At 39.0% G+C, this 21,107-nt stretch overlaps 1 protein-coding gene across 1 annotated transcript in view; it reads right to left on the minus strand.

Annotated features, from left to right (window-relative positions):
- Window positions 1-20,496, minus strand: part of vat1 (vesicle amine transport 1) — an 81,859-nt gene extending 61,363 nt beyond the window's left edge. Inside the window, exons 1-2 of the mRNA XM_034055711.3 lie at window positions 19,957-20,496; window positions 8,016-8,223 (exon numbers count right to left, since the gene is read on the minus strand). Coding sequence (XP_033911602.1) covers window positions 8,016-8,223; window positions 19,957-20,337 — 589 coding nt within the window. The 5' untranslated portion in view covers window positions 20,338-20,496. The remainder of the gene's footprint in view (window positions 1-8,015; window positions 8,224-19,956) is intronic.
- Between the last annotated feature and the right edge of the window lie 611 nt (window positions 20,497-21,107).

The following is a 21,107-nucleotide window of genomic DNA, read 5'->3' on the forward strand; positions in this document are numbered from 1 at the left end:
GTTAAAGGAATTTCACGGGGGCAGTAGTCAGAGCTCCCAGTGTTGGAAATGCAATTTCAGACCAGCAGCACAGCAGAGCAGTGAAACTCCAGGCAGGATACAGCAGTTTGGGAACAGCTACAACTTACAGCTTGGAGAGAGAGAGACTCATAAGAAAGAACTCTATGGATTGGGTGCAAGATCAAAAACTTAAGGAACTTTCCCCAACACAAAATGGCATGGATGGTTAGGTGTAGAGCATTCGATTACCCTTGCCTGGAAGTCTGTATAGGTTACCACTTCAAAAACGAATGGGGTGGAGGGGAGGGACTTACAGTGGAGAGTTTTACACACCATTTTGGCTACTAACTCTGTGTATTATTCAGCCTGGAGCTGAAGACAAATGCCTGTATTGCAAGAATAGAGAAACTGTATTCCACCGTTTTCTATATTGCCTCAGATTACAGCCTCTGTTATGGGTTGGGGGTTCAATTTTGACAGTTTTTATTTTTGGGGTCAAGCACTCTAAGGCTGCATTCACACTGGGTCTGTTTCAAACAACATATCAATGTGCTTGCTGTCCAAACTTATCTGCGAGCAAAAGAACGGAGTTTGTTTGAATGCGAACTAAAATTAGTTGTTTTTTTTTGGCCCCTTTCCATTTCTTCCAGGACAGAGATCGTTTGTGTTCACAATGTAGTTTGCACGTGCACTCCGCTCGTTTGTTGTGTGAACCGGATGTTTACAATATCCTGCAAGGCATACTGAATGATGGCAGCTATTGATGTATTGCTCCAGTTTTTAATATAGCATGTTTTAGATGCTTACATATTGCTGTGTAAAAAACACTGGGGGAGCACTTTGCAAAATTTAAATGAATACATTACTTGAATGCCTACAGTAGGAGAACGCAGTTTACCCAATTCTTCACGGTTCTCCAAAATGTCAGCATTAAACAAAAGACTGTATATATTTTTGGGTAGTTGTGTCCAGTTCTGCTTGGATTTTAGGGTCTGACCAAGTTTTCTACCAGAGCTTCAGTTTCTCAGGCTGTCCATGCCATTTAGAATTGGATTTACACAGTGAAAATTTTGGATTTTCCTTCAATTCACTGATGCCGTAGCAACTCAAGCTGTTAAAAACAGTAGGCTATATAAAATAACACAATAGCTTAAATTAAATAAAGTGAATTTATTGCAGATGATAGCTCATTTCTTTATATTGCCATCTAGTCAAAACATGTTAAATTAAGTCTGAAAACTGTGATAATGTACTATCTAAATGTACAGTATTTGTTGATCGTTTTGTTTTAGCCCTTTTGTGCTTGTGGTTTTGAAGACTGTAGCATACAAGAGTTTTGCGATTTCTGTATGAAATGTCTTTCTGTAAAACTATATGAATAACAGATGTTTAAGCAAAGGTTATTAAAAATGGAGTGCATGAGTAGAAGATGCCCTTGCAATTTTACAGAATGGACAGAGTTTTTCAGAAAGTTATACTAAGTGTATTACATACTCAAACAATATTATTTCAGTACTTTACTACAGAAGTCTTAATGACAGTTTTTGGAAGTTACTGTTGAGTTATGATATTTCAGATAATTGAAATATAAGTGTTATGACAACTAGTGCATCAGCTGTTTTTCTGTTAAAATAAAAGCCAGTACCTAGATTACAAATCCTTAATATATATCCCTGGGTATAATACATTATTTCATTTCTTTGTGAATGAATTGTTCCACTATATCTGAATTGTTTTGCTTGTATTACACAATACTCTGACTAAGGAGCCTTATCTTGTTACACATCATGTAGTTTGTTATACGGATAACCTTTTGCAGGAAGGACATGTTTAACTCAAAAGCAAGTCTTATTTAGTTATTTGAAATTCTTGCCTATATAGCCAGGGTAAAATAAATCCTGGCTAATGTCAGTGACCACGTGCCAAAGCAATCTGTACTACACCTGCCTTCGAGTGATATTCATAAAAAAATAAAAAAAAGTGGCCTGATCCAAGACTACAAAGTATTTCTAAATAAAACGTCAGCCAACGTTATCTAGAATTCTGTTTGTAAAGGTGAGAAATTTACAATTTACCTAATATTGTACCCAAATAATGATTTGAGGACAAAAACTTGGTAATCCATGTTCTGTTCCAATTAAGAAAACAAATATTATGCCACCTGCTTCCTGCTGCAGGCACGTTTAAGATTATTTTCTCCTCGACTAGATTTTCTATTAAATGTGGTTCTGTACAGAGTATAAAATGTCAATAGTTTTTCTCCACCCTTTCTTGTCCAGAGTCACTACTGTACAGTAGCAATAAATAATACTCAAGAGCACAATTAGGTCACAGTTGATTCGATTTACTTTGCAGCAATCACAGTCTTATCTTACACCAGTCAAAAGGAAATTATTAGTTTGCATTCCTTACTAAACCAAACTTGAAAAACCCTATCATCACCCGATACAGATTGACATTCAATATGGATGCTATTCTGTTCCTGTTCCATACTTAAATCAGCACTGCCCTGACCAGGTTTACAAAGAAATGTATTTAGGCGCAGTGGAAAGGCTGAAATAATATGACCTTTAAGCAAAGAGTGTAAGCAGTTCAGGGAAAGGTTAGAGGAAGATCAGAAGAGATCCACCAAAAAACAAATGCATTCCAGCTGTGACTTTAAGCATGCTGCTGCAGGATGGAATGTGAATTTAGGATACAGATGTGCTTGTGTAAACAAATAGGAAGGCAACCACTACAGATGAAACAATGCACTATTGTTCAACTGACACTGTAGTATATTAGTGGGAGTATTCATGAAAAATTCATTAAAAAAGTAGGAGCCAGTCCTGATGTAAACCTCATTTGCTCATTTTCTTCATCTGTCCTGCTTTGCCCACGCTTGAACTCAGTTAACCCTTTCTTTTCTTTCAGTAGAACCGATTTATTTATTCGGACAGCAAGCAGTAGAAATTCAAGCAGCTTTTTTTATTGAACTGGAATGGTAAATTACTCAAAATCAATAGTAAATAAATCAATTCAGCTACATCAAAGACTAACCATACATTTTCAATGGCAAATATTGGGTAGTTTACAAGTTCTTAATATAGGCCCCAGCAGTTTACCACTCATGATCACATACAAAAACTATATAAAACTAGAGGTTATATATCCAGCTACAACACGGTTTTTACTATTTGACAAAAATCAGTTATTTTCGGTTTTTAGATATACCTCTTAAAACACATCAATTTTCAGTTCCTGTAATAAATTGCATGTACGTTTCACAAATACATATACAAAGGTTAACTTGGTATGTTGAAATGGGAACGTCCACATTTTGAATTCAGACAACGTAGAACATGCATTTTGAAATCAGAGAATTGAGAGAACAGATTTCATATTATGCCCCATTATCGCCTGCGTATCCATCACACTGTAGTGTTGGGGTTCGGATGTGGTGAAGAAATAACTTGTATCAGTAATTCAGCTGGATGTAGACAGATTCAACTCTTCGTTATTATTACTGCAGCTCACACGTTTAAGCACTGTTTACCAATCTCTCGCCTCAACTCACTTACTGGTTTGTCAATGAAGCTTATTGAATAAAAGACCCTTCAATAATTATTAGAAGGCAAACACTAATACACTACTGCAAACCAAGCTTAATGCGAACAGGAGAGTTTAATCAATTCACTTTTTAGCCTTTTAAATGAAAAATACTTCGTTATCATAATTAAATTATAATACTGGTGTATTGATTAATTTTGAATATTATACATGAAGCAAGTTTGTAAATATAAAATGTTAACCTAACTGAAATAATTACTGGTCCTAAACAATAACAACTAGTCTTACAACACTATAAAGAGAGTTTATTTTTATTTTATTATTTATTTTTTTATTTATTTATTTCAGCCCATCCCAGGTCACAAGTCACTCACAAGTGTATTCCATCTCACTCTCTCCTCAACTTCTCTGCTGCCTTTGACACAGTCGAAAACTCTTGTCCTGTCCTCCCTCACTGACCTGGGACTCTCCGGGACTGCTCTTGCCTGGTTCTCTTCCTACCTCTCTCATCGCACGTACTGGGTGTCCTGGCGTGGCAAGGCTCAGTCCTGGGACCCCTCCTGTTTTCTCTCTACACCCGCTCCATGGGTTCCCTCATCTCCTCTCAAGGCTTCTCATATCATTTCTATGCTGATGGTGCCCAGATCTTCCTCTCCTTTTCCCCCCTCTGACTCAAATTCCTCCTGTATCTCTACCTGTCTCTTGGCCATCTCCTCCTGGATGCACTTATCTTAAACTCAACCTCTTAAAAAAAAAAAAAATAATAATAATAATCAGACCTCCTTTTCTCCCACCCTTCCTCCCCCACTACTAATCTCTCTCCCTCCTCATCCACCAAGAACCTTGGCGTCACCCTCGACCACACCCTCTCCTACTCTCAGCACAACTCTGGTATGCTGCTGTCGCTTCCTCGGCAACATACAGAATTCAACCCTTCCTCACCGACCACTCCACAGAGCTCCTAGTTCAGGCCCTGGTACTGCCCCGCCTTGTCCATTGCAACTCCCTCCTGGCAGGCCTCCCTGTCTCTGCTATCTGTCCGCTCCAACTCATCCAAAACTCTGCTGTCCACCTTGTCTTTTCCCTTCCTTGTTTCTCCCACTGCTCCACTGGCTCCCAAAATCGGTGCTTGCATCCAATTCAAAAGTCTGGTACTCACCTACACTGTCTCGACCTTTTTTCTAGAAGTATAGCTGCTCTTAGTCACATTCGCTCAAATGTAAATTTACTGGTTTTTATTTTGCTCTTATTTGAATTTGATCTTATTTTCAACCGATTTGAAAATATCGTCTGCTAATAAATAAATAAATAAATAAATAAAATAGTAAGTCCACAAAAAATGACGATTGGTCATTAGTAGGAGTCTAAAAATCGTGGTAATATATATTTTTCGCGGGTAGGTTATGGAATAAAATTTGGATTTTGCAGACCTGTTTAGACATTAAATAAACCTAATTCGACACTATAGAAGCCTAAAAATAGAGGTACTTGCTTCCTTACTAAAACAGAGTGCTATCATTTGTTACAGGCAAGCATACAACATCCCCCAGCAGTTGCTGCCGACATTCTCTGTCTGGTGTGGACTTGCCCATATATTGAGACTGCACGTTCTGCATCCTCTGTATTGGTTGGAAGTGCAAGGCAAAGCTTTGCCAAGTTATACAGATGAGGAAATCAAGTAGAAACAGTCCCAAAACTCTGTTACCCAACAGCATCTGGCACACTTTAATATAGGCAATATATACAGTACATTCACTGTCATGTTAATTTGTCCCATCCAATAATTTATTTTATTAGTACAGAGTCAAAAAGAAAAACATGTCTATTTTGGGTCTAAAATTCTAACGGCATTTGAAAAGCAAGCAGCAGGTTGTTTGGAGCGAGGTGGCTGTGCTACATCGTACCTGTAGTACTGATTTAACTTGGCTACAACAGACAGGAATATGCTGTCTGCGCTGACTTTCCAGTTAGTTTTTTGAAAGCTGTTTTACATTCTGTTCACCAGCCTCTGCAGTAGCCTTTCATTTAATGTGTGATTCTGAAGCTAAATAGCGATCGATCATATTTTCTCCAAAGACACATTACAAAATGTGTAAATAATTCCCTCCATCTGCATTTACAGTTTATTTGGGAAATATCTTTACTTATCAGCTGAAATATACTTTGCTTTTTTTGCTTTGTTATCCATTTCTGGTATTTTACCTCCAATGCTGAAAACTAAGTTTTAGCAACCTAAATCAAAACAATGCAGCACTGACTTTGTCCCACCCCCTACTGGACAGTACAGGTCACAGAAAAGCCAGTACAGACACACCGATAGGCTGATTAAAACATCGTTGTCATTTGAACAGTAAACAAAAACGTTAACCGCTTTTTTGTAAATGTTATTTGTCCAAAGTGTAATGCACGCAGGATGGCGAAGGAATAAAAAAAAGCTACCTACAGATGGAAGATACGTAGTTTGTGTCGCTGGCGTTGTGCAGTAGTTCATTTAAAACGAGGTTTCATTTTTTTCTCTCCATACTTTCTCCATTTTTTTTTTTTTTTTAAATAGGTCTTCAGGTTTTTTTTTTTTTCCCCCCAGTTATTTAAAATAGATGAATAAAATAAATAAATACTGTTAAAACTTCAAGCCCCAAGTATGACATATCTGGCCTTTCAAAATACTTTTGACAAAGTGCAGCACGAAAGACTTCATCTGAAACTGTTGAGAATCCAAGGAGCAGATAATATTTCAGCTTCTAGTTGGGGCCATGTACAAAGTTAAGTGCCACAGGGATTGGGACCCTTGTATTTATCATCTACATAAAATTATCAAAGATAGGGGCATAGTTCAAAATTTTGTAACCTGCATACGACACAAAGCTGGGGGAGGCAGAAGCCCAGGAAATCCAAAAGGGATTTAGACCACGGATGAAACACGGAAATTCAATTTATGTTGGTCATAAATGTAAAATGGCGTTGTAGCAGACTCGCAGTCAGCAGTGTGGACAGGCAATTAAAAAGCTAAACAGAATGCCTGGGTAGATAGTCACAAGTGTAGGAGTACAAATCAAAAAGGAGGGTGTGCTACACAGCAGACACGATGCGACCTAATGAATACAATCTATACTTTTGAGAAGTAGCTTTCACACCACAGGCGAGGCGGGGGAGACACTGGGGTGACAAAATAAAATGGGCAGCAGTGTGGAGTAGTGGTTAGGGCTCTGGACTCTTGACCGGTGGGTTGTGGGTTCAATCCCCGGTGGGGACACTGCTGTTGTACCCTTGAGCAAGGTACTTTACCTAGATTGCTCCAGTAAAAGCCCAACTGTATAAATGGGTAATTGTATGTAAAAATAATGTGATATCTTGTAACAATTGTAAGTCGCCCTGGATAAGGGCGTCTGGTAAGAAATAAATAATAAATAAATAATAATCCTATTTTTTGCAATTTGTCGTGCGACAACTAGGGAATTGACCAATCAAGAGAACAGCTTCAATGCACGTGGTCCAGCAGGGTGAAGCAGTATCCCAAATGAGGAAAAAAAAATACCTGCCGTGGAAAAATACCCAGGAGTTATGACAAAGATCGCAAATTATATATAAAAAAAAATAAATAATAAAAATAGATTTGAAAGGTAATATATGGGAGTTCATTTCTAAAGGCACTGCAGGAGCCTGTTATGTAGGATTTATTGCCATATATGTTGAAATACCGTCAGAGTAGGCACTCAATTACTACATCATGTTGACGAATATGTACCAGTCTTAATCATAGTTTTGTCAATAGCATTTTTTTTATAGTTGTATTGATCTGGCAGTTTTCCAATCTGTTGTATTGTCTGTCGCTTCTGGTGTGTAAAATCGCATAGAGTCTAGTGCATGGTGGCCTTTACATTGCATTTAATTCTGGTCCAAACATTACAAAAAGAGAAGGAACACCCAGGCTAATTCCACGACTAGAAGTTATAAATATAGGTTGGGTTATTTTACAAAGTCCTGTATACCAGGTGTCTGCACACATTACACTGTGACCATAACACTGCTGCTGTCAATTTGGTAAAGGATTTCAATTCTGAGTCAATGTACAAATAAGATAATATTTTGCATTTGACAGACATTTCATTTGTGGTTTATGCTAATGACTACTACCCCCCCCCCCAAAAAACAACCTACAGTTTAACGTTGTGTGAAAGTTTTGAGTGTTTAGAACTTTGTTTGAACACCTGGCTAGCGAAGCAACCTTTGCAAACAACTTAAAACAGGGTACAACAACAGTATAAGGAAGTATACACATTTGTGGTGTGCATCTTCACATTCACCACAATGCAAAACGATTATCAATTATGTGATGTGTAAATGTCATTTGGTAGATTTATGTGCAAAGGTTTCTTTGCTAGCCAGGGTTATATCAACTTTGTCACTTGTTTAGATTGAGCGTTCTGAAGTTCTGGGCGATTCACTTGAATTTAATATATCCTTACCTGCTGCCATGTGGATAAGTATGCTTTGGTTGGGTCTTAGGTTTCCAAAGTCGAAGATCATCATGTAAGCTGTGATGTAGTTCACTGGAATCGCCGCTGCCTCTTCAAAGGTCATGCCTTCGGGCATCAGGAAGGTGTGGCTGGTTAGCACGGTAACCACTTCCTGCCACATGCCTGCCCTGTTCATTACTATCACCTTATCACCAAGCTGAAAGAAAGAGGGAGTCAGGTAAGACATACAGACGAGGAGGAAACAGCAACAGGCAATGCACATGATATCCTCTGGGAGGTTATTCGTAAACATGGGGTGAATTTCGACAGCTATGCAGATGACACACAGATTTATATATCTGTTAAAACCAGGTGACAACAGCTATCAATGTCCTTTTCAAATGTCTAGCCGATTTTAGAAGCTGGATGTCTCAATTTCTTAGTTAAATTCCGATAAGACAGAGGTCTTACTTTTAGGCTCTAATCAACAGATGGACTCGACAAATATTGATCTAGGTATGCTAAAATCAAATGTAAAATCTGAAGTGAAAAACGTGGGGGTTATTTTTGATTCTGCACTTTCCATTGAAACACATATAAAACACATTAGAGTGTTCTATCATTTAAGAAATATTGCGAAAAGTTAGATCATTCTTGTCCTCTGATGATGCAAAGAAATCAGTACATGCTTTTATTTTTTCTAGGTTAGATTACTGTAACGCTTTATTCTCTGGACTTACAAGTCATGCTAGATCACGTCTACAGCTAGTGCAAAATGCTGCTGCTAGAATGCGAACTAAAACAAAAAAAAGGGCTCACATTACGCCTGTGTTGGCATCATTGCATTGGATTCCTGTGCATTACAGAATTGATTTTTAAAGCACGGAATGGACTATCTCCACAATATCTAAATGATGCTAATTCCTTGTCAGCCTGAACATACTCAGATCTGCAAATGCTGGCCTTTTAATGTATTCCGAGGGTGAATGGTAAAAGGATGGGAGAGGCTGCTTTTTGTTTTATGCCCCCACACTCTGGAACTCCTTACCCCCTTTTATCAGAGATTCACCTTCAATTGCAATCTTCAAATCTCAATTAAAAACATACCTTTAATATAGCTTTTCCATAACATTTGTTTTGATGTTACTTCTGTTTAATAGCTGTACTGCTCTTACTGTTTATTGTATTTTTTTTTCTGTATGTAAAGTGCTTTGAATTGTATTGTACATGAATTGCGCTATATAAATAATAATAATAATAATTATTATCATCATCATCATCATCCTGAATGCTGGCATGAAGCTGAATTCGGGCTAATTATTGGACTTTTTTCATTAATGAATATTACTGTTTACATTAGAAACATCTGTTTATTTTTCATTTTTAAATGGTTCCCAATGTTAATCTTTAATATATTCATATCACAAGAACATCTTGGCATTCTGATATCAATATCCCAAAGCCTCTGTATTCTGGTTGTCGGCCACCTTTTTTTTTTTTTTAGATGAAAGGCTTTTTTGATGGTTTGATATGCCGTGCTTAAAATAATCTTGATAACTGCATTGTGAGCATTTTTTAGTTAGTCTGTCGGTATTTGTGGTTCGACATGCAAAGTGCCCACAAGGGCTCCCTTAGACAGACATCTGCAACTAAAACTCATCTCTATAGACTACATAGAACAGCTGATCTCCATCAGCCAACCAACAAGTCTGCTCTTTAAAAGTAAAATCAGAAGGTTTCCATTCAAGCAGAACGCATATAATAGCCATTTTCTTCCTTTAACCTACATCCTATTATATTGGATCAACAGCAAATCATATTTTAAGGTAATTATTCATGTATGCACTGTACTCTAGTTGTTGCACAATGCGGTATTGCTGCATTTAGTAAATGATTTAATAAAGGAATGAAGAGCACCATCATATACTTTGCTTTACCTCACTAAAAGAACAAAGATGTATCTGCTTATACAGCCCAAATCCTCATTTAACGGCAAATTAAAACTTCAGTACAGCAGACTCAGCACCAGAAAAGTATTACTCAAAAAAGGTAAAAAAAAAAAAAAAAAAAAGTTTCATTTTGGGTCATTATTTTTGGGTCCTTTATTTCTGCACTGAACTGCGTAGATGTGACCCTGAGCAAGTCACTTAACCTCCTTGTGCTCCGTCTTTTGGGTGAGATGTAATTGTAAGTAACTTTGCAGCTGATGCATAGTTCACACCCCCTAGTCTCTGCAAGTCGCCTTGGATAAAGGCGTCTGCTAAATAAACAAATTAAATTAGATGCGAACTGGTTACTCACACCATTTCTCATTTACAGTGTACACAACCATATATTAGAAGTATACATATTTAAAAGAAACAAAAGCAATCTCATTAGGAGGGAAAGGAAAATAACTTACATTTAATAGTTTGTCACAAACCGATCTCAAAAATTGTTCTGTGTCAGGAAAGGGCAGATTAAATCTCCTTGTACAATACTGTCACTGCTCTATTTTAAGCCCGTACAATATGGCAATTTCGCAAACCTTTTTTCAGCCTTTGCTGTAAAATGGGAAATGGTACGATCTGCAGATTTGTTAGTAGTGGTTTGCAAAGCATTGTGTGTTTTGTGCAATTGTGACACACATGGCAGAGTGGCAGTGGGATCTGAACCTCCATACCCAATACAAAATAACTTATGGCTGAACAAATCACAGAAGCACCCCTTTCCTCCTGCTGGAATACAACAGACTTGAAACCGGAAACTGGTTTTAAATAGTGACCAACCATGCTGCCCAAAAAATCGACTTCAGTAGATTTTGCTTTCACAATTCTATGCATAAAACACTAGTAAATAAATTAGATGTACAGAGGTAGCCAAAAACGTCAAAATGGCGTGGTACTCACCACAGTAAAACTGAGCTCAATGAGATATGCCATTTTGTTAAATGCTAGAGGGCATTATCTGACTAGAAACTGGTTTGTTACAGATTACTATTGAAACAGTGTTGCGCCAAAGGATGGCGATTTACACAATGGAAGTCAGAATAATCAGTCAGTCATTTTCAATACTGGGGAAGAAGAATTTACATAGGCGGAGTTTACTCTGGGCACACTTCCCCTCACTTTAACGACATTGCAGCTGTACTAAAATCCTTATTTCTCAATAACGTATTCGTACAAGCAGGTCCGCAGCCAGGAATTTTGGGGCCCGGGACAAGTCCTTTGAAAAGGGCCCCCCCTCTTAATCCAGCAAGCACACATGGACAGGATTTGCCCTGTAAACACCCTTCTAGTTTGTTTTCCATGTTAAGAAAACCTCATTTGAACAAGATATAGGTTCAGCTTGGTTAAAATAGAGTAAGCCTGTTTGATTCATACATTCCCTAATGGATTGACATCACACACATACATTATATATATACTGTATATATTATAAATAAACACACACTTTACTCAAAGTGAGATGCAGAGTTTACGAAAACAAATGCTTTACTGAGGCAGACAAATTGAAAACTGAAAATGTTTATAACATAGGTTTAATTTATTATTTTATGATCGGATGTTTTTAAATCATTGTAGAATATAATGTTATTGCCAAATTTAAAAGCATACATTTTAGGAATGGGACAAAAACATCTGGAGAAATCCCAATGGAGTGTATTGTTGTAGAAGCTAGTAAAACCTCTCACTTGTCTGCTATTAAAAGCTACAGTGCTGCGGTCCGTACAACAGGCAAGCCAAAAGGTCTGCAAGTTTGATTATGGGTTGAGCAACTCTTAAACAATGATCTGACACATGGCATGTCGTTACTGCCAGAAAATGATCAGATACAAAATAATTGAAATCCTCAGTAACCCACCCACTCAAGGGACAGCTCTTTGCGGAACCAGTCAAGGTCCTCCCTTCCACCACTGCCAGAAAACAGTACTCAATGCAACATAAATTCTGAACATCTATAAAAACACAGGAACTGCTTACACAGTGGCTGGTGGTATGAAGGAGCTTTAAATACAAGAACTTTCAGATAAATACTCAATAAATGATAGAAACACTTGGAGTTTAGCCCTGGCTTGTACAGCTAAGGAAAGCACTTCAGTGCAGTGCTATTCAATGAAACTTCAAGCGACGATGTTTGTGTCGGGCAAAAGCATCAACAGCTTTGTCAAAATCCAGTTTGCTCCGCTCTTGGTTGCGGTAAAGTACACTAAGAGTGGACAAACGCTCTCCCATTGTTGAATGGTTATTATTTTTAATGTGCTTCACTGCAGATAATGATCTTTCACAAGCAGTTGTTGACAGGTAGAGTCAGAGCTAAGCATAGACACTTCATTAAATTTGGCGACACATCCTTCACCTTTTCAATGTGTGTTATCACATTTCTCATTCTCTGCTATTTTCTTGCATACCTTCATCTCAGCTGAGAGCATGGTTGTATCCACAGTGATGCTATTTTTGCATCTCGATAGAAGTGGTTTGATAGCATCAAAAACACAAAAAGTCAGGACTGGTCGGGTTCAGAAGCACTATTGCTGCCTGCACAACTGCTAAATGTTCCTGGGAGAAACATCTCTCCATTTCAACAATAGCAGTGTCTATCACAGAAAAACATCCACTCGTACGGCCTCTTCTAAAGACGAGCCCCACTCGACAGTCACATCTTCTGCACTTCCGAAATCCCCAGCCACGTGCCTTTTGTAGAATAAGAGGGACATTACATTCTTCATAATTTGATGCAATTGTGTTCCAGATCTATTCTCAACCTTCTGTACGCAACTCGCTAAATGTATACTTCACTGCTTGTTTAGGGGAAACAGCAGTTCGAATGTTTGTGCTTTGGCTCTGTAGATGGGTGCTGAGATTTTGCTCAGTTGCTAGGAGATTCACAAAAACTTGAGACACTGGAGATAAATTTGACTGAACATATTTTGTAAAGCAAACCTTCTGCTTCAACCGATACATTAGCATCCTCAGCAGAGGTAAGTTCTTCCAGAAGATCAATAACTACAGACAGCTTCAACTGCTCATATCTGCAAGCCCACCGTGTGTCAGAGCCTTTTCAGTTCACGGGTCCGAGTTAGGCCAATAGTCTCGGAAACCGATCGCTTGCAATGACATTTAGGCCTGCATCAGTTAGGTTTGGCAAATCATTTGAGATTCTTGCAGGACTCCTCTCCTGTACGCTGAAAAAAGAACTCCAAGCCATGTGCCTTTTACCAATGCTATGAAAACACACACGATTGGCCTCAGCGCTTCCTGCTTGTTTGTTGAACACTAGAACCGCCATGCAGGACAATTTGACCCATTTTGGATTAAAAATGTCAATTACTCTTCCGTTGTAAATCACGTGTGTCCGTTTGACTTTTCCTAAATATATGAATTAAATATCATGATGGCGTTTGATAGCCAGAAAATCGCAAAAATGATAAATTATAAAGAGTTCCACCTAGAACTGCCATGTGGGTCAATTTGACCCATACATTACAATACATATTTAATTTAATAAAATGCAAGATATTCAAATTTTTTTGTAAATGCAGCAGACACGCCTACTCCTCCTAGCACATACTTTTTTAAAAAATATTTCAAGCCTTTCTTTGTTTGTAGACTGACTAAGAGACAGATTGCTATGATTGTGGATTTGTACAAGACAGCAATCCTTCATTTTGTTCCAGAAATGCAACTGGGAATATATCAGAAGGAAATTTGAAAGTAGTCATTTTGATTGGAATAAGGCAAGCTGCACTCGGATGCATACAGCAAACTGAAATTACAGGTAGTTCCCAATATGAAACGTATGTCATTATTTTTATATTACTTTTAGAAAAAAAAATTGGTTTTACAGGTTTGCATGTACCAGTTTACACAATATTGTTCAATGGAACAGCGTCTGTGTTTACAACACAGCTCCTGGATGCAGGCACAGAGCCAGCAGGCAGATGCGTATGCTTCATAGAGTACAATGCAGCCGTCATACCGGAAATAGCGTTTTATTTTCTTTATGTAGTATTAGAAACAATGATTTCGGTTTTACAGTTTTGTATGTACATATACCCGTTTACACCAGTAAACGGGTATATGTACATACCTGTTTCTTTTGAAATGTATATTTAATTTTATTTTTCATTTGTAGTCATGCTGTATATGCAATCATTTTGAAAATAAAGCCTTATGTTTAATTTTCCATTTAAATATGGTGCTTCTGTGATGCAAATGTTAGATATGATGTTGTGGCAATGTGCCCCACCCCTGTGTGCAGTTGTGTGTTATATGTTGTATGTTGCATGTGTTAATGTTGGTGTATTGTAGTGGGTACACAGGATATAATGTGGGTAATGAGCATGAGTGTTTAAAATGTATAATTTAGGCGTGCATTTAAAGTATTTAATATGCGAGCATGGGGTTGCACATAATTAGTTCACATGCTGGGATTCAAGTGAATAATTAATTAGTAATTGAATCCCGGCACAACAGTATATATAGATGCACAAAGCACTCACTCGGGGTTGTGTGTTCGGTGAGTGGGGAAGGAGAAAGTAAGAATTAAAGTAAAGTAAAATTAAAGCAAAGCATACCATTGTTCTTTCGTGCTGGAAGGACCAGCACGATACTTGTGTGTTTATTTTTACTCACCGTGTTTGTCTGTTCGTCCACTGTTTTTTTTTTAGTGTTACTCCGTTTTGTTTGTCTTTATTTTGGCCTCAAGTGCCGTGTCCCGTTTAAACCTTTCCTTTTACAATAAAACACTGAGCTCCGCAGCGTCTCAGATTCACTGCAAGTATTGCCTGTCTGAGTGTTTCTTTCTGGCCTGACGTCATCCCTACAGCTAGCCTGTCACACGTAGTGTCAGAACCGAGACAACAGCGCCTCCGAGACTCAGGCCAGAAAGAGTACTGTGGGGGGGGGGGGGGGGGGGGGGTATGGCAGAAGACGCTATCAGGCTGCGGGACTGGATCCTAGACAGTGCTGGGCTGGAGGCCCAGTCTATGCCCATAGCCATCCGGGTCCTGTGGCTGATGGACAGGGAGCGATGGGAGGCATGAGAGGGAACACACCCCAAACACCTTGGAGGCTGGTGTGGAGTTGGTCCTCAGCTACCTGGAGGCAGCTATAAATAGAACAGCAGCCCACGTAGCAGGGTCTCCAGCAAAGGAAGAATGCCTGCTGTCCCCATCTCCACCAACAGAGGAAAAATGCCTTCTGTCCCCATCTCCACCAGCAGAGGAAAAATGCCTGTTGTCCCCATCTCCACCAGCAGAGGATGAATGCCTGCTGTCCCCATCTCCACCAGCAGAGGATGAATGCCTGCTTGTTTCCCCTTCCAAGAGATAGGGAGACCCGTACCAGTCCCCTGCAAGAGAGGGTGAGCCGCACCAGTCCCCTGCAAGAAAGGGAGACTACATGCTGCTCCCATCTCCGTCGCCAGGAGACTACACGCTGCTCCCACCACCAGGAGCAGAGTAGCAGGAGCTGCCTCTACCTCCACCGGCAGGAGCAGAGCAGCAGGAGCTGCCTCTGCCTCCACCACCTTCAAAACGGCAGGAGCAGAGCAGTAGGAGCTGCCTCCGCCTCCGCCAACTCCACCAGCAAAGGGTGAATACCAGCTGGTTCCGCCTCCCCCAATGTGGGAGGACTGCTTGCCGCTCCCACCTCCACCACAAGAGGAGCTACAGCTGAGTTGGCCACCGCCTGGGGATGCCTTCACGTCACCGCCCAGGGATGACTGCCTCGCACCGCCCAAGGATGCCTGTGGCTCCGCATCGCCTGGGTTCGCTGCCAGCTATGCATAGCAGCAGGAAGTACTGTGGCCGGAACCCCACCAAGGGGAGCTGCCGGCCACGAAGAAGGGGGAGGAGGTCCGGAGACCACCAACCCCAGCAGCAGGTTCACTGCCAGAGATTGTGACAGCATTGCCAGTAGCAGCCGGGCTACTGGTAACATTGCCGCCCATGAACCCCTTAAAGTCCCTGTTCTTGGCCCGGGACTTTAAGTGAGACTTTTGGGATTTTAAGGGGGGGAGGTGGCCATTGAGGCCATGTGTGCTGCGCACAAAGGGGAGGGGGGGGGGGGGGCGGGAATATGTGGCAATGTGCCCCGCCCCTGTGTGCATTTGCGTGTTATATGTTGTATGTTGCGTGTGTTAATGTTGGTGTATTGTAGTTGGCACACAGGATATAATGTGGGTAATGAGCATGAGTGTTTAAAATGTATAATTGTATTTAGGCACAGGTATTGCACTTCACGTGCATTTAAAGTATTTAATATGTGAGCACGGGGTTGCACAGAATTAGTTCACGTTCTGAGATTCAAGTGAATAATTAATTAGTAATTGAATCCCGGCACAACAGTATATATAGATGCACAAAGCACTCACTCGGGGTCTTGTGTTCGGTGAGTGGAGAAGGAGAAAGTAAGAATTAAAAGTAAAGTAAATTAAAGCAAAGCATACCATTGCTATTTTGTGCTGGAAGGACCAGCACGATACTTGTGTGTTTATTTTTTACTCACTGTGTTTGTTTGTCTGTTTGTTTAGTGTTAATCAGTTTTATTTGTCTATTTATTTTGGCCTCAAGTGCTGTGTCCTGTTTCCTGTTTAAACCTTTCCTTTTACAATAAAACACTGAGCTCTGCAGCGTCTCAGATTCACTGCAAGTACTGCCTGTCAGTGTTTCTTTCAGGCCTGACATCATCCCTACAGCTAGCCTGTCACAGATGTTCATGAATAAAACTTTTGAATTGTATCCTATTAGTATGTCTTTCATTTTCATAACAAAGCAGTTTAAAAATGTATGGGTCAAAATGACCCACGTGGTGGTTCTAGGTTCTAGGGTTCGAAAATCCGGCGGTTGTAGTGTGAATTAATTTTCTGCTCCCATGTCTCACCTGGTGGCAAAACTAATGAAGTGCAGCCAATTTAATTTAGGTCAGAAAAAAAATAAAAATTGCAAAACTATAAAATTTTTATGTTGTCACAATAGTAGCACATTTTAAATAGCTGGCTCTGGCTACCACTGTGGTAGGTTAACCCTATAGTACTGTACTGCATGGCATTCCCTTGAAGCAACAAACACCAGTTTATTTTCTTCTCTAAAAATGCAATAGAAGGTTAGGGAGGAAGGGGAAATATAGCACCCTCATTTGGACAAATTGTAAGCATTAATAACAAAAACAAATCTCAGCAAGGCACTTGTTTGGTAGCATATCCACCTATTTTACTGTAGTTTATACAACATCTTTTAGGGGGAAGACAGAGGTACTCAATTTAGCCCACACTAAGAGACCTGAATGCTTTCTCTGCTGGACAGAGTGAAATTCACTCTCCACTGTATCCTATCTCTCTGTACTGTGACTTACAAGTGGAAAACATTGCAACACACTGTACTACTGAGCGAAGAAAGGTGGACATTCTTGCATTCAGTTACATTACTTAAATCAGTTTTAATAAGTTAATTGTGCTACTATTGTGACAATTGTTGCATCGTGAAAGAGAGGGGTAACAATTACTGAATTGTAGAAAAGAAACAGAGCAGCAGGTCTGGCCAGAAACCCTTCCAATGCATCAAGTACAAAATAAAAACATCAGTTTCATACTTTAAAATTACACTGCGATTACATCCCAAACTGACTTCTTTAGAAGAAATTTGAATGCAGTGATAATCAATAGTCCATGGTCTGAATCTGGAACTTCAGTACATTCAATAGAATTGCTGTGGTGGCAGCATTACAAAGTTATATTGCTATAGAATTGTCTCTGTATGCTACAAACCTACTTTTCAAGAGCTGACTGAGGCTTACAGGCAATGGGTTTGTGGTTTCCATGGTTAATAAAGAATTAATTGCAGCAAGATATGACAGAGTAGAAGATAAGGAAGAAGATTCTTTCAGGAACTGATCGTTGGGCTCGTAGCTTTCAGATGCGCAAGTGTAAACCAGAATACATGAATAACCAAAATAGGTTTAAATGCAATATTTTGTGATAGGAGAGGGTATAAAATCAGGTTGTTTGATCTGTCCTCAACAAAAACATTACCGTTCCAGATCGGTAGTGTATAGATATAACTGCACCAATAGAAAAATGGTAAATAGTGCAATTAGTATTTAATTTTGTATTAATCTACAATTTAAAAAAGAAAATTGGGGGAATCTTTTAGGGTTAGGCTGAATCACAAATAGCATTCAATTACAAAGGAACTTGTCTTGAATTGACTGCACTGAACAAAAATGGAGTCACAAAAATAGGTGGGGCAGCAAATAAAAGCCCTCTGACCAAGAGAGACTACCCTGCCTACATGGCTGAGGGATGCATTTCCTAATGGTCTGGATTTTTGATATTACACAGTATCTAAAACGGTACTAAATTTTTAAAAAATGTGGTTATACCATTTATAAATACATGATATTGCATTCATAGTATGATATAGTTCTCCAAAATAATGTTTCTAGACCAGTATTTTGTCTTAAGTTAATGTTAAAATAGTATTTTTCTACAGATCGGTTAAAAGTAGAGAGATTTAACCCCAATCTGCCCCATTGTACCAAATAATACCAGGTCATCTTGCTTAATCGTTCATGTTTTGATGCAAATCACACACAGTCGAACACGTACAATCCTTTGTAAAATGGCCTGTGATCCTTGAAGGCTAAAATTGTACACTGCTCTTATAAAAGATGTTACAAAGAACACACATACAGAACTGTAAACCCAGCACACTGATTTGCATCCATTTAACTGGTGCAAATTCTCCCTGTGATGTAGAAGTATTCTAGATTCGGTGGTTAGGCTATACTGTATAAGGCGTTACCTACCACTGCTGCATTTGTTAACAATACTGGAGCTTGGAAATGATAACAGTTATGGGTGTGTTTAGACTACAAAATTATGCATTTTTGGACTAACAAATTGTCATATTTCTTCTCACAGGGTGTTGGGACAGTACTGTGCTGTTCACATATTTAACTTGCGTATTTAAAACATCCTTTTAAAACGGCAACCGCCCAAATTGCGAAAAAAAAATGCTTTCTAAATTTTTTCAATATAAAACACACAACTTTAATTAAAATTGTTCTCCACAGACTTATTCGTGGCCGATAACGGTTTTTACTGTATTTGTCATCATTTAAAAAGAAAACAGAATTACAGATGCTGCTGGTTTACCAGTCCTGATAAAACAACGGTAGCGTAAAAAATTACATTTTCTTTTTTAAATTGAATTATACGTACACTGCATAGTATTATTCCAATGACCATAACAGCAATGCTTCGTTTAAAATGTATGTTTAAAAATAAAACATCTTAACTACAAGGTAACCTATTAACATGCGTATGTGAAAATGCAACCTTTTAACCGTTCCATTGCAGATTGCATTTAGCTTTAATTTACTAAATAATAATCAAATCGAGTGCAACTGTCAATCAGACATGCGCAGACCGACCTACAAATTCGATACAGACGACGGGCGGTGGCTACTGAATACTGTGGTATTAAAACATTGATCACTTTACATGTATTACTACATGCTGGTATTTGGTTCTAAAAATTTTCTGGCAATGCCACCTGAACTTTTGCCATTAATTAATAATGCATTTTTGCTCCAACTAAAATATTTAAATGAAAAAGTAGTAGTCTTTTCTCCGATTAATAACTATGTTTTAAATACATAAGTACAGTAGTCTCCACGGTATGTATAATACAATCTCAGTCCAAACATCTGTTAGATGTATACAGCGCTATGTGTTTCATTGCAGACTTGGCAAATCACTAGGCTAGCCACATTATTCACGATACTGCATTACACAATACCAAACTAGTTGTATAATGCAAATTGCAACATAACCAAGTACTATATATTTTCCTGTCCCATTAAAATGAAACAGTCCTCGGCTTCTTCTGTTACTTATAAAACACAGAGGAATAACAGTAATGACAGCATAGGGTAATTTTTCTGTACATAGAGAAATGAAATCTTACCTTTCTGTCGGTCACTCCTTCGCCCAAACCCTCCACTACCCCCGAGCACTCCATTCCCGGGGTGACGGGCGGGGATGGAAGCCTGTCATACAGACCCTGTCTGCCCATCAGGTCAGCAAAATTCAAGCCACACGCTTTCACCCGAACCAGCACTTCCCCGGCTTTCGGGACAAGCTCTCCTTTTTTCACCTGCAGCTTCACCTTATCGTAGCCCCCGTAGCCCGAGAGCACCAAGGACTTGTATGAAGCTTCATCCTGGGGCTTCTCAGCTTCTTGTGCAGGCGGTGGCTGCTGCTCGTTTTGCTTGTCTTCCTCCGGTTTAGTGTCTTGCTTTTGTTCTTCAGTTTTCGGTTGCTGTGCAGCTGCTTCTTCTCCAGACATTGTTAATTTTTTGTAAGGTTATTGTTTTAAAAAAGGGAAACGTAAATCACTGACAACGTCCACACAGACTTGTGACTCTAAAGTCTACGAAACAAGTGAGCGGTGATTACAGTGTTGCAGCTTATTGGATCCCCAGAATTTGACAGCTGTGCGCTATATAGAGTGGGCTCTGATAGATAGCACTCGTGTACGACGCGAGAGTGAGAAGTAAATCGTGGCAAGCAGATTTCATTTGTGGAGAACCGGAGCCAACCTTAAAGCAGCCATGCATTTCCCCGTGCTTATTATTATTATTATTATTATTATTATTATTATTATTATTATTATTATTATTATTATTATTATTATTTACATACATTAAATTGATATTGTCACTAAAAAGCTTGTGTTAAAAAAATGTTCTGTAATGGAGCGGTCCACTGATCAAGTCAAACAAAGTTTCTAAAGTTAAGCTTTAGTCTAGGCGTGTCAAACTCCAGTCCTCAAGGGCTGCAGGGTCTTTTGGTTTTCATTCCAACTTAAGCTCAAAATTAACATAATTGATCTAATTATTTGTTCAATTGGACATATTTAATGTTTTTTAAGGTCTTGTACAGTTGATGGTTTACAAAAGGCACTTTAATCAAGATACACCACACTGAAACATTTTGAGGCCCGGAGAGAAGTGTTAAATTTGTCCAATTAATCAAATAATTAGACTAATTAAGTAACTGAGAGTTTGGATAGAACGAAAGCCAGAAGACACCGCAGCCCTCCAGGAACTGAGTCTG

This window comes from Acipenser ruthenus, chromosome 33, assembly GCF_902713425.1.
Source record: "Acipenser ruthenus chromosome 33, fAciRut3.2 maternal haplotype, whole genome shotgun sequence".
In the NCBI taxonomy this organism is placed as follows: Eukaryota; Metazoa; Chordata; class Actinopteri; order Acipenseriformes; family Acipenseridae; genus Acipenser; species Acipenser ruthenus.